This window comes from Opisthocomus hoazin, chromosome 2 (assembly GCF_030867145.1).
Source record: "Opisthocomus hoazin isolate bOpiHoa1 chromosome 2, bOpiHoa1.hap1, whole genome shotgun sequence".
Lineage (NCBI taxonomy): Eukaryota > Metazoa > Chordata > Aves > Opisthocomiformes > Opisthocomidae > Opisthocomus > Opisthocomus hoazin.
Genome location: NC_134415.1, coordinates 101,484,671 through 101,501,025, shown reverse-complemented (window position 1 = coordinate 101,501,025; position 16,355 = coordinate 101,484,671). Strand labels below are relative to the sequence as shown.

The 16,355-nt window shown below is 37.0% G+C and overlaps 1 protein-coding gene across 1 annotated transcript in view; it reads right to left on the bottom strand.

Annotated features, from left to right (window-relative positions):
• EYS (eyes shut homolog) overlaps nt 1-16,355 on the bottom strand; it is a 966,530-nt gene that overhangs the window by 173,768 nt on the left and 776,407 nt on the right. The window contains exon 38 of the mRNA XM_075414597.1: nt 7,937-8,101. Within this exon, the coding sequence (XP_075270712.1) occupies nt 7,937-8,101 (165 nt within the window). The remainder of the gene's footprint in view (nt 1-7,936; nt 8,102-16,355) is intronic.

Below are 16,355 nucleotides of genomic sequence, written 5' to 3'. Positions count from 1 at the left end.
TTAGCTTTTCAAACATATTATAGAAAACAAAAATTATAAGAGAACATCTCCTCTTTTTTATAATCTCTGTAAAGATTATGAACAATTCACCTTTCCCAATTAATAATACATTTCTTGATGAGACTTGATAAGAATAATTTGTAATCTACAGAACATTAGACACACTGTTACTTGCACAGTTCAAACTAAGAATAAAAAGATACTAAAAAAATATCTTTCAATCTTTGTTCACTTCCACTAAGTAGTATATTGTAAATATGACAGCAAAATATTTCCATTTAAATGGTGGATGTCATGTGCTTTGTCTACTAAAAAAGGAACTGACATCTAGAAATGCAAATTATGTTGGGTGGGTCTTTTTTTATGAATTTGCCCTTTGAATTTAGCTATATTTACTTCTCAGAAGGTAAGACACAGTTCCTATTTAGGATTTTTATTCTCTTTTAAGGCAAACTGTTAAAATCTTAATCTGTTTTTTGTACTGTATTTTACTATATTTAACTGAATTAAATAAGATTCAATAACTAGGTTATGAAATTGAATTTACTGCATATATTTGTTCAACAATGTTTGAGCGTAAGCTTACTATGTTCTTCTTAACTTCCACATTCATGTCTGGAAACCTGAAACCTTGTGTTCAAGAATCGTTATCTGTATCCAGTTCTCCAGGTTGTATGGTGCACATCTCCTGTCCGTTGTCTGTAGCTGAGTTGAGAAATCACACGCAATACCTACACTGATCATCTAAACTTTTTGTGAGGTTATGTGGTAGGAGAGAGAATTTGCTTCCTTAAGGTTATCTGATCAGCAGCCTTGTCAAATGGGGTAATAAAGGAGAAAACAAAGCATACAGAGACACAAATATGACCAACAAATGGAGACAGTAACAAGAACAAAACCTGGTTGGTTACATTAACTGGTATGGGCGTGAAGAGTGTGGGATTGCTTATTTCAGTAAGATTATCTGATTGAGGACCCTGTCAAAATGGGATAAGAAAAAGGGGAAGGCAATAAAGAAAACAAACCATCAGTAACAGAAACAGTGACAAGAAACCAGTCTTGTCGGTCACGCTAATGGATGGGCTATCAAGAAACTTCAGGCATCACTTCAAAGAGTGCCAACCTGGACTTTGCAGCTAAGAAGGGTGCAAACTAGAACTACGCAAACCAATGCGGCAATATGTACAAACAGGGAACTGGGGAAGAACAAAGGAAGAATGGTCCTGAAGGAGTATAAAAGCGGAAGATTGCAGGTAAAATGGGGCTGGTCAGCACGCTTGTCTGCAGCCAATGAGTGTCTCAGTACCAGCTACCGGTATGGATGAGCGTCCCAGCTGCCAGTCACTGGGTGAGACCTATGTGAGTGAAGTGAGAAAGGGACTCAGTGCCAGTGGCTGGAGGGGGACTACGGGTCTGTGTGCCCGATGCGAGCTTCTGGGGGTCAGTGAGTGCATTAGCTAGCAAACTTCAACACGTACTGCCTGCGAGTAGGAAGCCCCATGTCCAGGCATGGGTATCAGATAGGTAGAGGGTCCATGGTGGTATCTGGGGGACCCCCAAGTGTGGAATGCCTGGAGGTCATATGTGTGAGTGCATTTCTCTGTCCATGAGCTAGCAAGTAGGAGACCCAAGGGGTTTATTCAAACAAGTAAAAACAATGTGGGTGTACTTGGGACAGCTCCTTGCTGGAAAACCTACTAATTTGTAATGAGAATATGATCAGCTTTAATCTGGAGGACAAAACAGAAAGAAAAAGAACATATATTTGAATAGATAGAGACAACAGATTCTTGCAACTTCCCGATCATTTTCTTTTGTATAGTTCATAGCGGAAAGAGTTCACAACATAAACTCCCTCCTTGAGAGCAACTTTCTAGTCAACTTTGCATTTTTTCTGTTTTAACAAATCCTGAAGACCTACTGAAAGTCTTTTATGCTTAGACATATTTTGTATTCTGAATACTTAATTAACTCCAAAGCTACTTTAATTTGACTGATTTTATGCCTTTGTCTTTTCTGATTTCCTTCTACGATAATCTGATAATTCTCTTTCAAAATGTATTGCACTACTACTGTTAAAAAAAGACACTGCTTTTTAACCCTAGCGTAACTGATGTATGCGTGTATTGCATTATATGTTTACTTGTCTTCTTCTCCCCTCCCTGCACTTACTGTTCCAGGTATTTCCAATTTCTATCAATAAGTAAATCTGTAAGTTACATTGAATTCAGAAAACCATCTGAGTAAAAAAATCTTGTTGGATATTAGGGATAACTTGTCTTGACCGTAGTAGAGATTATTTGAGGGAATCAGGTCAAAGAAACCAGATCTCAGCAATCATTCCTTCACAGGAAACTGCAAGCTGGAAGGCTATATCTGTACATCAGTATGATGGTAAGCAAGTGGCCACTGGGCTCAAATGGTTGCTTATCTAGAAAAGACAGAGTCCCATTAAGCTATGGGATGAAGCTTTATTAGGTAAAAATATATTTTGACACAAAGGAATAATGCTGTGAAATGCTCTGCTTGAGAATGTCAGCTGAAATAATAGACAAATAGACTATGACTGAATTGCCTGAAAGGCCCATCTTTCATTTTAGGAGGGCAAGTAGAGTACGGGTAGATCCAGGGAACAGAGCTTCTGAGAGCACAAGAAAATAATTTACGAGCACAACTTATGAAAAAGGAGCTGACATCCTTAAGGAATGCTATAAAAATGGGCTGTGATATCTGAAACCCAATTGTCAGAAGTTATAGACTACCATATATAGTAGAAGTTAAACAATCTGTCCTTGAAGGGATTGTGAACAGCATTATGCTGACTCTGTTAAAAGTGAAAATGATGAAGCAAAGCTTTATAACTGAATCAGTTTTTTATGACCACTTGCAATTTATTTCGCTGTGACTAGATATCACAATTTGCTTTGACATGTAGATGAAATTAAATGACTCAAGTAAAATCAGTAAGGAACAGAATGAAAAAATGTAAGAATGCATACTGTATTCAAGAATGAAATATTTCTCAAACAATGGCTAAAGTTTATTGGCACAAAGGTAATGTGTATATTTTCAAACTTTGTCTCCTGACATATTTAAAGAGAAATCTCCTCACAAAAAACCAACAATTTAAAGACAAGGTAACTGCAAAAAGCCCAAACATTTTTAGTTCATCGACTGTTACAATTTCTATGCTTCTTAAAATAATTAGGGAAGACATCAGTATTAAGCAGGTAAGTACATCTGTCTTTGTATTAGAACAGATTATGGTCTGTAATCTATCAAAAATGATGTTCAGTGATAGTGAGTGCACCAGCCTTAAGATGACTTTCTGCTGACAGTTCATTTCTCAGCTGTTTGATCGTAGCACAGCTTCAAAAGAGCAGCAGCAGAAGCAGAAGTTGTAGTACTATTAAAAGGAGTGAAGGTGACAACAGCGCTTCTCTTTTGAAGTCATTAGAAGGGAAAACTAAAGACAGAGCAACGAGGAAAAAACAAGCATGTAGGAAGAACAGAGGAAGCATACAAACACATGAAGGATATTGCATTTATCTGACAGAAGAACTCGGTGCCTGCATACGTAAATAATAAATTACTAAATTCTGAATAATCTGTATATGCACACAGTATTCATTCACAAAATACAGGAGAGATTTTTATGTTACAAATATATATAATATTATATTTTGCATTCATGTAAAAATAAGTAAGGATATTGATATGGACAATATAGCAAACATTTATATTATTTGAAAAATAATTTAATTACTAAAGAGACATAGAACAAAAAAGAAAAAGCAAAAAGAAGTGAAAGAAACTGGTGTTATATAAAGGGGAAAAGAGCCTGAGGAAGACTAAGTAGAAATGTAAAGCAAAGATGTAGTTAATGTTAAATACAGTATCAGAAGTCCTCCACTACTTTCTGTGTCTGTGTTCAACAGCCAGGAAGAGATCCAAATAATTTTTTTTCTGATCTTAGCAGAAACCTAACCTTAGAAGAAAATCTACTGGTCACTAGAAGAGTGGAATCTGTCAAGTCAGGTAAAGCCAGTTTTAGGGTAAGAAGTGGAATGAGAACGCAAATATTATGAGTTACTGGGAACCAATGAGGAAAAAGCGAGTAAAACAACTGCTAGAAATTATGTAAAAATTATCCCAAGTTCATGGAGCTGTCCTAGCTCAGTGTCATGGTGAGAACTGAACTCGTACTGTTGCTTCTTGACCCACCTGTCATTGTGAGCATGCGCAGTTCAGTAAGGAAGGAGTATACCTCTAAGATGAGCATGTAAAGCAATGAACCAATCAGAATGCAATGAGTAATTTCTTTGGTCTTGTAGGAGTATATAGTCCTTGTGACTCTGCTAAGCAGTGTGCTAGCTTTGTGGAATTATCACCTAGCACCCATATCTGCGCAAATATTCAATAAAGACAATACCTCTGCTCTGTGTGTATATTGGTATACTGCACATGGGGTAAACAATCCCACCTTTGGGACAACATCATTGCTAATATACAAATGACAAATTTTAATATATAATTTCTGTATATTATGCCAATGTGCCTTTCAATTTTTAAGTTAACTATTGGAGCTGAAATATTCTTGGGAATGTCAACATTTTCTGAGGTGTATGTAAGTTTCAGTAAAATGGAATATTATGATTGAAAACTCGATTTTAAAGCATCCATCACCAAATGTGAAGATCAGAATCTTAATCCTCACACTTACCAGAACCCAAGAGACAGGTGCCTGCTAGGAAGCCCATTTTCTTACTTCTCCTTCCACTATATATCTACTATTTACATAATTTCTAATAAATGGATGACAAAATATTTTTATCAGTTGGTGAAAACTTGTAAAACTCATTCCACTGACCTGAAATTACATTTCCATACATACTCATAAACAAATTTCTTAATTTCACGTATGTTACTGGAGAAGTTTAGAATGGAAGCAAAGATGAATAAATTGAATAAAGGCTAGGAAAAAAATGTACTTAGGCTAAACACAATTTACATGCTCTGGAAACGTAGAAAGAAGGCAAAACTAAGGTTAACATAAAGAAAAAACCTCCCTGTAGAATAACTCTGGTGGGAGCACTCCATGCAAACCCTTCTCACACAACTTCAAAGTTTTTTTCTCCTAAGATATTTAAAATTCTGTGGTACACTAGGGAAAGGAAACGATGACATCAAAACCACTTTCATTTTAAAAAAATACTCTTATTTAAAAGAGCAATTTCCACTGAAATCTGCAGGAGGACTTATGGGAGTGTAGTAAGGAGGAACTGAAGGCCTCCCACCACTGTAAATTCCTCAGAATTTCCTTGGAGCTTTTCATTGCATTGAGAAAGAAAGAGATATAAATTATGAAGTGTACATTATGTGTTATTTTTCCCTCTAAAAACACAATGAATGCTTTTAATATGGTAAGATTAAACTGGTTAAATAGTTGTACTAGCTTAGATTTATGAAACACATCCCTGTGCAACAAATTCTCTAAGTTCTACTCTTCTTCCTGATACGCTTTTTCTTTACGTTTAAAATAAAAGACTTTTGCCCCAAATGTACATCTGCTCCTTCTGCAAAGGTAGAAGACTCAAAAGCCCCAGAATCACTTTGGTTAGCAGGTTAAAATTTTTTTGTCTGTTTGTCAGTATTCCTTGAGTTTTTCTGCAATGTGTGATTGGCTCTAAGTTTCATGGTGGATATCCTGGGTTCAGCTGGGATAAGGTTAATTTTCACAAGAACCTGGTTGGGCTGATCCAAACTAGCCAATCAAATGGGATATTCCATACCATGTGATGTCATGCTCAGTATTTAAGTGGGGAGCAGACTGAAGGAAGGGGATTTGCTACTCAGGAGCAAGCTGAGCATTGGGTGGTGAGAATATTGTATGTTGTATATTCTTTTTATCAGAATTATTGTTGTTATTTTCTTCTTCCTTTGCCATCCTGTTGAACTGTTTTCACCACAACCCACGAGGTTTTTTTTCACAGAATCACAGAATGTTAGGGTTTGGAAGGGACCTTTGTGGGTTATCTAGTCCAACACCCCTGCCGAAGCAGGGTCACCTACAGCAGGCTGCACAGGACCGGATCCAGGTGGGTCTTGAATATCTCCAGAGAAGAAGACTCCACAACCTCCCTGGGCAGCCTGTTCCAGTGCTCCGTCACCCTCAAAGGGAAGAATTTCTTCCTCATGTTCAGACGGAACTTCTTATGCTTCAGTTTGTGCCCATTGCCCCTTGTCCTGTTGCTGGCCACCACTGAAAAGAGTTTGGCCCCATCCTCCTGACATCCACCCTTGAGATATTTATAAGCATTTATTAGGTCCCCTCTCAGCCTTCTCTTCTTCAGGCTGAACAAGCCCAGCTCCCTCAGCCTCTCCTCGTAGGAGAGATGCTCTGGTCCCCTCATCATCCTCGTAGCCCTCCACTGGACTCTCTCCTTCTGAATCCCCTCTCCGTCCCACTAGGGAGAGGGGAGGAGTGAGAGAGCAGTATTGCGTGGTTCTTTGCTGCCAGCTGGGGTTAAGCCACGACAAGTAGATATTACCATTTTCAGCTAGTAGTGTTCTTATACTATTTTGCAGTGATGAGGCAAACAAAATCATTAAATGCCAAATATATTCAAAGTAGTTCGAGTGACCTTCCTTGTACTCTTCTTGAAGGACAAAGAACTCCTCTTGAAATTGAAATAACTAACAAGCATAAAACACTTCAACATAATGAACAGCCACATCACCACTTATTCATGATTCTTAGCAAATTCTGCAGCCATGCAGTTTAGGGAGCTGCAGCAACAGCCCAGCTATAACATTCATAGATTTGAGATAACATTTTGAAAAGCAGTGAACATTAACTTTCAATTTGGGGCTACAGTGTTTTACATTAAAGAAAGTGTTACACAGATAATAATAAATGCCATAATTAATTAATGCCACAAAGCTTGTACTACTTTTAACCCTGGCTTATAAATATTTACATAGTACAGGTAAGTTCACATATATTACTTCCAGTTTAATATAAAATTAACAAAAATTAATCATAATAATTTATATTAAGTCAACAAGACTTCTTTGTGTAGACTAAACCTGGGGAGCTGCAGTGAACAGAGAATACTCCTAATGATTTTTTCTTTCTGGAGTAAATCTATATCACTCATATTGCAGAAACATATTTTTCTAGTTCTTTCTGGGTTCAGGAAGAAATCACTTCACTTTGCAGGTTTTCCATTTAGGTAGAAATTACAAGATAAAATATATAACAGAATATTCAGCTGTCAGAGAAGTCTGTCATTCTTGCTGACTAGTGAAAAGCATACTGTCTCAGAAGTTCATGCCATATACTGAGGAATAAAATATGCAGGCAAGAAGCAACATTCTTATGTACTATTAACAAGCATATGCCCAAGTCTGCAAGTATACCCTTCAGGGTCCTCTGAAGTGTGAAATCACAGTCAACACTTTGAAAAATGGCAAATTTGCCAAACTTAAAATAGTTCGGCAACTCAAAAAATCTTTGGAACGAGGATCTCAATTGTAATAAGTAAGTCTCAATCCAACTATGAAGAAGCTGTTTCTTTGTAATAAATTGTTCAAAACTTCTTCAATATTTGTATTTTAAGCCTGTAACACGTACTACCGCAATCGTATGCTTACTATGTTCTTTCTTGTCAGGAAGCAGTGTTTTCAGTTGTTGTCACGGAGGATGAGTTATGTTTTGTTCAATGAGTCATAAATTAAAGAACTTTCCACAGTAGCACAAAGAATGATGGTTCAAATTTTATAATGCATCATGCATTAGAATACCAAAAGGCTTGTACTGTGTTTTAATGACTGATTTTGCTGCTATGCAAATACCAGCTGAATAACAGTAAAGTTAATAAGGACCTGAAGGAGCTAAAACTAATACTTAGCTTCAAGTATCATTGGTACTCACTGTAAAGAATTGTTCCATTTAGAGCAGTTGTTTTCACTGTCAAGTACAGAGTAGTCAGATTGCTTGCTTCCTGCCAAGATGCAGTCCTGGTCTCAGACACAGATGTCAGAGAAGGTAGTTCCAAATAAGAATTTCCCGTGAAGGATGGAAAAAACAGGGCTGTGTCTGAAATAAATAATCAAAAGCTAATTATATTAGTTTGTTTCAAAATAAAGTAGTAAAATACAGTATAACCAGCAAAGCACATTTAAAAATATCCATTCTTCTGAATACCTGTGAATAGTGTAATCAACTATGTTATTCAGAGTGCATGCATATAAATTTGTATAATTATAAACATTCAAGTTAAATATGCAGAAAATGAAAATGTTCTAGCACCTGCATACTACCAGAAGTTAAAAGACCGTTATATGAAGGACTACCGCTAGAAGATGCAAAAATGTTCAAAAGATTGTCACAAATTTTCATCTTTATAGGTGTGTCCATGCAGAACTTTTGTCCCACGACATCCCTGTGAAGTACTTCTGGTTTATAGTTGTAGATAAAAACCATAGATTTTCTTCATTTTGAGGATATTTAAATATTCTGGGTTTGAAAGTAAGATGAGGATGCTATTGGGCAGTATATACTTTTTTGTTCTGCACTACCCCTGTCTTGAAAATAATTGCAAAAGAATATTTTTAACTATGAATGCTTAACATTTGCAACATTTATTACATTTAACTTTGTCATTATGTTGTTGATTTCCACCCCCCCCCCAGCTGTGGGAATAATATCCCCCAAACAAAAAAAATAGAGTAAAACTAAATGAGGTTAGGCAGAATGCCTTCCTCATGCCTTAAGCATCCTAGTTAAGCAACGCTCCCTGAATACTGTCCAAATTCATCACCAAGGATATGAATAAGGAATGAGCAACAAGTAGAGCAGTCTGAGTCAGGCAGTATTTTTGTAAAAACATAAAATTTAATTTAATGTACTAAAACTATAGAATGGATTTGTGACTGATAATTATTCATAGGTGTGACTAGTACATGGATCTGTTTGTATTCAGTTTATTAATTTTTTTTTTGTTTGTGAAATCACTCATGGTTTTTCTCTGCCTTTTTTATTGGACTTAAGAAGAAAGAACAAAATGAAACTCCTAGTTAGACAAGTATGTGTTGAAGGGCATTTGTTAAAAAAAACCCACCACAGCCTCACAGCAAAAGAAAGGGAGGATGGAAAGCAAGAAGTAGTTATGTTTCTAAATGATAGGTCTGCAAGAGTCAGGATTGTTGGAGAAAGTGAAAAATTTATGGGATGAAAAAAATCCGTTGGAGGGTGAGGTAAAAGTCAAAGGCATTGCAAATCAGAAGCAGACTCACACAATTATGAGAATGCTGCTCATCTAATTAAAATCATACTTTCAAGGGAAACAGTACTAGCAGACCTAGATAGTCCAGCACAGGACCACAAACATGATGAAGGGCCTCTTTGATATGAGGAAAGGCTGAGAGTGCCAGGAGTCCTGAGGCTGGAGAAGACCAGGTTTGGGGGGATCTTATCAATCTCTATAAATACCTGACTGGAGGGGATGGAGAAGAGGAAGCCAAACTTTTCTCAGTAGTGCCCCCTGACAGCCAATGAGCAAAAAAAAAAACCCAGGAAATTTCATTTGAACATATGAAAATGCCTTTTGACTGTTAGGCTAGTCAAACACTGGCACAGGTTGTGCAGAGAGCTTTGTCAAGTCTCGATCTTCGGAGATTTTCAAAACCTGACTGGACATAGTTGTGAGCAACTTGCTCTAGGTGACCCTGCTCTGCTTGAGCAGGTGTTTGAATGAGACGATCTCAAGGAGTCCCTTCTAACCTCAATGATTTAGTGACTATGTGATCTTTCACAGAGAGGTTTTGTGCAGACAACTTTAATTCTTAGTCTTCAAATGTAGTTCCTTCAGAAACCTCAGTGTAGTACAGTACTCACAATACAGTGGTCCACCTTGCAGATAAAGTTATTAAAAAGTTTTTTATTAGGCAATTTTAAAAAATAATTAACTCTGAGATTAACTGTCCACAATTTAATTTCTACATTAAAAATAATATTTTGTAAAGTTTCTTTCAGCTAGCTGAAGGGGAGGGGGAGGCGAGAGAGAGACAGAAGACAAAGGGAGTGTAAGATGTCTGGGCACTCTTGAAAGGAAGGACAACCTGATCTGTCCTTTAGCCAGGATAATTTCCTTCAAAGGAGAGATCTTCCACAAAGACCTGCAACTTTCCAGGGATTGCAGCACCCTGCATCCAGAAGTCTCTGCACTAACATATAGCCAAACTACCAAAAAACCCGCTATTTCAACCGTAGTGACTACACCTGCAGTACTGTGCCCTAAGCAGCCTAGGCCTCCATGACCAACACAGTGAAGTCCTCTCAGGAATTAGCAGAAGAGATATAGCAAAGACAGTGATCTCACCAGAAACGTAAACTCATACCTGGCCAACAAAGCCATCCAGAACTGCAAAGACGCAGAGTACGCCCTCTCCCCCATGGTGTGCAGGCTATTATACTGCTGATCCTCAGCAGTCATTCTCTGCCCTAAAGCTGTACAGCAGTTGCAATCTATCACAACTGTACAACATCAGTAGAGAGGTCATTGAGAGAACAGGGGTTAGTCTTCTCCTTGGATAAAGGTCCTAAGTGGGAGGAAACCAGACAGTGGACATCTCCTTGAGTTTTCATCTTCACACAAACTGAGACTGATTATCTGCAGTGTAGGTCAGAAGAAGTAATACAATCTCTACAGGTATCACAACGGAGCAAAGAAGCCAGCAAAGGCTTCTTAAACACAAGACACCAAGAAAAAAAGTCCTACCCAACAAGACTGTGAAGCATTCCAATTCAACAGTGGAGAAGTACTGAAACAGGACATGGTTAGCTGTGCTTTCTGTATCCCACACTGCAGGGGAGAGAGAGGTTTGAGTAGCCACAGATCCTGCAGGGAAGAACTTCCCAGCCTCAGGGACTGCGTTCTGACAGAACATCTTCTCCACAGGAAAACATACCCATGAAAACTCTCTAGAGCATTCTGCTGCATTTGGCTGAAAAGCTAACTTGTAAATGTCACAAGCTACCTGAAGTGCTCAAATAGCAGAGGAAAATATTTACTGTCAATCACACTAGTTTGTCATTTTATCTTTTGTAACTTTATTCTTAACTATAAAATTGTTTTTAAATATGCATACTCTCTTGTTCATTAAATCTTGACAAATAATAAGGTCAATTCTGTGTAAACTAATACACAAATGAGAACTCAGTTCTAAAAGAACATCTGGAGAGGAAACTGTGATTCAGTGGTACACATGAGGCAAATAAGTAGCCCAGCATATGGCAAGACAGTGAAGAGCAGGTAGGGATTCCAGCATCCCAAGGGCACCTCTAGCAATATCCAGTAAGTCTGAGTATTGTTGTCTTATCTTGCACATAGTGGAAAAACGTTTTAAATACCCTCAATATTTATTAAGCAACAAGCAACTAATTTTCAGTATTGCTGGATAAGGCAAAAGTAACAAAATCTAAAGCCCACCTTTGAATCATTTATCACGTCTCATGCTTTATCCTTAACAGAGTTCATGTATACAGATAACTGTAGACCCAGCATTTGAATTCAGTAATAGCAGCAAACAGTTTGATAACAGGGAACAGCATTTTTTTTCAGAAAACTGCAGCCTCACACACATCATTAATCTTCCTAAAGCTTATCAAGATCAACCTAATGACAGTCACAGCATATTTGGAAGAACTTAATAATAACTTTCGAGAGATTTTGTAAAAACATGAGTGTTAGGAGATCTCTTATATTGTTATCAAAATCATAAGAAATCCATAAACAAAAGAAATACCATCATTCTAGAGTGAAGACCTTGTCAAGTTGCTGCAACATTGTACAGATAACTATAGATTCATTCCACAAGACTATGTTAAATAGTAATACAAAATTCCCTCACACAGCTATGTTAACTAGTAATACAAAATTCCCTCACACAGTGTTCTAAGAACAATAACATTCTACGGACCATAAGGAATCATTAAGTGTCTCAAACATATTAATGCTTTTAATTTATACATATGATTGGCAATGGCAGATAATGAAAAGACATCTTAAATTGTGTTTAACATGCATACATAGTACACAAAGATTGTTACTACAAACTCTTTCTAAAAATTCACAAAATATTAGCTTTGAAACAAAGACTTGGAATTCCAAGTGAAAAAATTTGGAATAGAAAGTAGCTTTTAGGAAAAAAAAAATGTAGAAAATGCATGTATCTACAAGTAAAACCTATACTAAGATAGAACCATGGTTCTGAAAAATCAGTTGCTCCTTGGTGTGTTTGATTGAGTCTGTGCATTAAGAGCCTAAAATCTAGGTTTGTGATGAAATACACAGGTAGAATGGAAGGGGCAAAGCTCCTTGTCTGGAATCTCTTTTTCCACTTTCCTTGTTCCACAAAAATCTGAATTAGCAGGAATTAAAGTCCCATGCAGCACTGAGCGTGGCTGCACACTGGTAGGTTTCATGAATCAGAGCCAAAGAGGGCATATGCTGAACTACAGTGAGCTAATAATAGAAATGCTATCAATGCCAGCTACAACAGGCAAATAAGACTCTGTTACAGTATGAGAGTATTTTTAGCTGTTTCCTAGTAACATTTATGGAACTTCATATTTTAAGACGGTTGCTGGCAGTAAGTAAATTTGCACTACATTTTTTTCACTGGCCTGGTTGACAGAAGAAATGGTTACTCCTTCCTGGGGTAACTATTTAACACTGTCAGCTCTGCCCATAATGCCAAGGGACTATTCCACTAGGGCAGTGGTCTTCAAAGTGGAGTGCATGCACCCCAGGAGGTACACAAGATAATTCACTGGCGTGCAGGAAGAAAAACTTTAGAATCAGAGTAGTACATATTTGTAATTTATAAATGTATACACATAGATATATTGGTGGGGTGTCCTCAAAAATTTTTTACTGATGGGGTTCACCATCAAAATAGTTCAGACACCACTGCTCTAGGGAAAAATGGAAGGGCAACAGGCACTCACTAACCATGTCCCCCACAAGAAGGAGAGGGAAAGTAAAGGAGCCACTAGCACAGCACTTCTGTAGTATGGAGAATATCTGCAAAGGTGTTACATTATGGTTCTTTCACCTACATTTAAGGTGTCTGAGGAGAATGTAACTTTTTTGAGATATTAGCTGTTACCACAACTAAACAGTGACAAATGTGACATTATACCAATAGAGGATAGTGAGAAATCTAATACGGTACAATTGTCAAAGATGTACAGATCTTTTAGACTCAAGAATATGTCCCCGTTTCAATAAGCAAAATGGCTTAATAAATTTTAGTCCCCAAACTGTATTTTTTTAGCATATATAGGAGTCTAAAACCTAAACTGATTAAACTCAAGTCCCTATCTGCATATAAGTTTCATCTTTAGATACTTAAATACGTCAATGATCAGGAAGAAACATAGTAAAATGATAACCAAAATTAATATATAAAAAAATCTTTGGAAGTACAAGGCACAAGCAACTATAAGTAACGTAACAGGTTTACAAGTCTCAGTTATACTGGAAGAAACAAAAAAGAAATCTAAAATTTTACGGGTAAAAAAGGAGACCACAAGTCATTCAGGATAAAATACCTGCAAGAATTCATAACAGAGACTACAGAGTTGGGTCTTGGATTCCCTGAACAGCACATATTGCTAAGAATTATACTTCCACAGTTTAACTGAAGACTTAAAGTTTCTACTGAAACGAATACTTTATCTGGAATATTATCGACTACAATTTTCATGATAACACATAGTATAACAAGAAAATGATGAGAAAACATAAATAAGTTTCTATTATGATCCTATTTGACTTTGTCTTAGAAAACAAAGAGCAGGCTGTTTCCACTTCTAACTCTAATGTTCCATTTGTATTCTTTGATCTTTGTGACAAATCTGGCTTAGTAATGATTTCTATGAAATTCTACCGATCTGTTAAAAATAGACTTCTAAATCTTGAATACAGTAAGACCCATCAATTGCACCAGCCATCATTAAATAAATTCAAAAGAGAAATAGGTAACATTTTTAACAGTAAGAACGAATAAAAGAAAAAACCCCACCACAAAACTGTAGAAAGGGGCGTAATACATTCAGCTTCTAGTAGGAGGGATCTGACAGAACATCTTACCAAGCTTTCTACAATCTACAGTGCACATAACGGCATTGAAAATCCTTGGTCCTCTTTATTAATGAAGAGAAATGGGTAATCATAGGTTGTGTTTCTCCTCACCTTATAAGAAACATCTAAACAGGCCAGATGAATCATGACCTAAAACCACCTATTTCTCTCTACTTGCTGTAAAAGGACTTCAAGGTCACTAGTTTAGCTGTAGACATGTACACCAGCAATATCTGAAGTTAGATGAATGGTTCTCACTCTTGTGGTCCGTGCATCAGAACCAAATGGCCTGCTGGAGGACTTTCTTTGGTCAAAACCAAGTTAATACAGTAGATCTGAGTTGAAATATTTGAGACAAACAGGATGTCAGAATACTTAAGGAGGGCCTTAAACTCTGAATTTGCTATTTGTATTTTTCACAGTGGTAAACATCCTATGACAGAGATCTGAAACTTCTGAACAGATTCTGTGTTTGTTCTTTTCCATCACTCAGAGAAAAAAGTAAAAGCACAGACGATAAAAAAATTGCTGACCAGTGCAGCAAAACTTTTTCATATTACCAAGTATGGAGGTGTTCTCAGCAGGCAAAAAGCCAGTTTAGGAGCAATATCAAGGTACTGATGAATACGTGACTTGCTCTATCCATCTTATGCTCACAGAATATCCCAGGGAACCAAATTCAACTACCTGAGAGCAATGCATTCTTTTATCTCATGCTCATGATGGAAAGAAAATCAAAGTGAAATAAATATGATTCAGAAAATTCCTAGGGATTATGTCTGATACATACAAAATCTGGCTTGGGTATTTCATAAAGTATCACAGACACCTGCAATAGCACAGAAATACAATCACCATTTCCTCCATGACCGTAACTTTAGAAATCTATGAAATAATTGATTAGATGAGTTCAGCCATTTCCAGACAATAAAATATGAAGCAAAATAAATCTCACCCTTGCTGCTTTCATTCATTTGTTTCAATGCACAGAAGTCCTCTGCTTGCTGTAACTGAAATCTTACGTTATGAGGCAAAAAATCTTTTTGGAGTAAAATGCACAAGTTTTTCTTTATCACACCAGCCTGGCACCTTGTTGACTATCCTCTCTGCTGTAAACTGGGAGATATGAATTCAGATCACTGATTTAATCTCCTACTTTGCAGATTGCTAGGGGCTCTGAATGGCAGAAAAACAGTATATTTAAAGGTGAAGACTCACAGGAAGCACTGAGAGGCAACGGGTCAAATAAGCAATCCTAAAGAGCAGGACATCACTTCATTTTCTTTTAGGGAAACTGCCATACAAGTGGAGCACTATTAGATGAAAAGAGCATAAAAATTTCTGGGAAAATAAAACAGATGACACTTCTGATTTTTCCAAGCAGCCTGGCAACATGCCTCTGCAAAGGTACAATGAAACATAGAACAGAAGCAGGGATGATCAAAGGAATGATATGGCTTCCAGAGTGAGAAACAGATCAGGCCTATTCAACACGGATAAAATATGCAGAGGAAAACGTGAATGAGAAATGGCCACTCTGCCCTGTAACACAAAAACTAAGGGCACTCCGTGATACTGTCAGGTCACACAGGCTTGAAAAAAACAAAAGGAAATTATTAACAACTTTTCAGAGAATGCATAATTGTTTTAGATAATTTATTGCCACAAGACATTATGTGTGTCAAAAGTATTTAAAAAAATAAATCATGAAAAATTAAGAAAAGTGCAGGGAAACCAATCCACCAGACCAGCGAGGATAATGGAACCACAGCTGAGGAAATCCTAATTGGTGGAAGCTGAAGTAATGTACTTTGGGAAAAATCACACTTGCTCTTTTTTTTTAATCCCTTTCAAAGTATTTGTGAGTGGTTTAGCTCAGAGATTCAGCTAGATGACCTACTGGTCTGATCCAACTTGTAATTTTTATGTGGCTTGTTCTGCTTTCTGTATTGCTGCTAAGATTGCATGACAGAATATAAGAAACGCGCACACCATTTAACATAAAGGAAACTAATGATTCCATAGTTACCTGAAACATATAGCTCTTGCCATTACCTTTCCCTAGAGATCAAGTGACCTTCCTCTTTTGGCAGCTGCACTGAAATAAGTAGATTAACCCAATGTAATTATGCTACTACTTTTGTTTCAGGAAATATATTTGATATGTTGATAGTTTTAGCACTCCTTAAATACTGAAAAGTT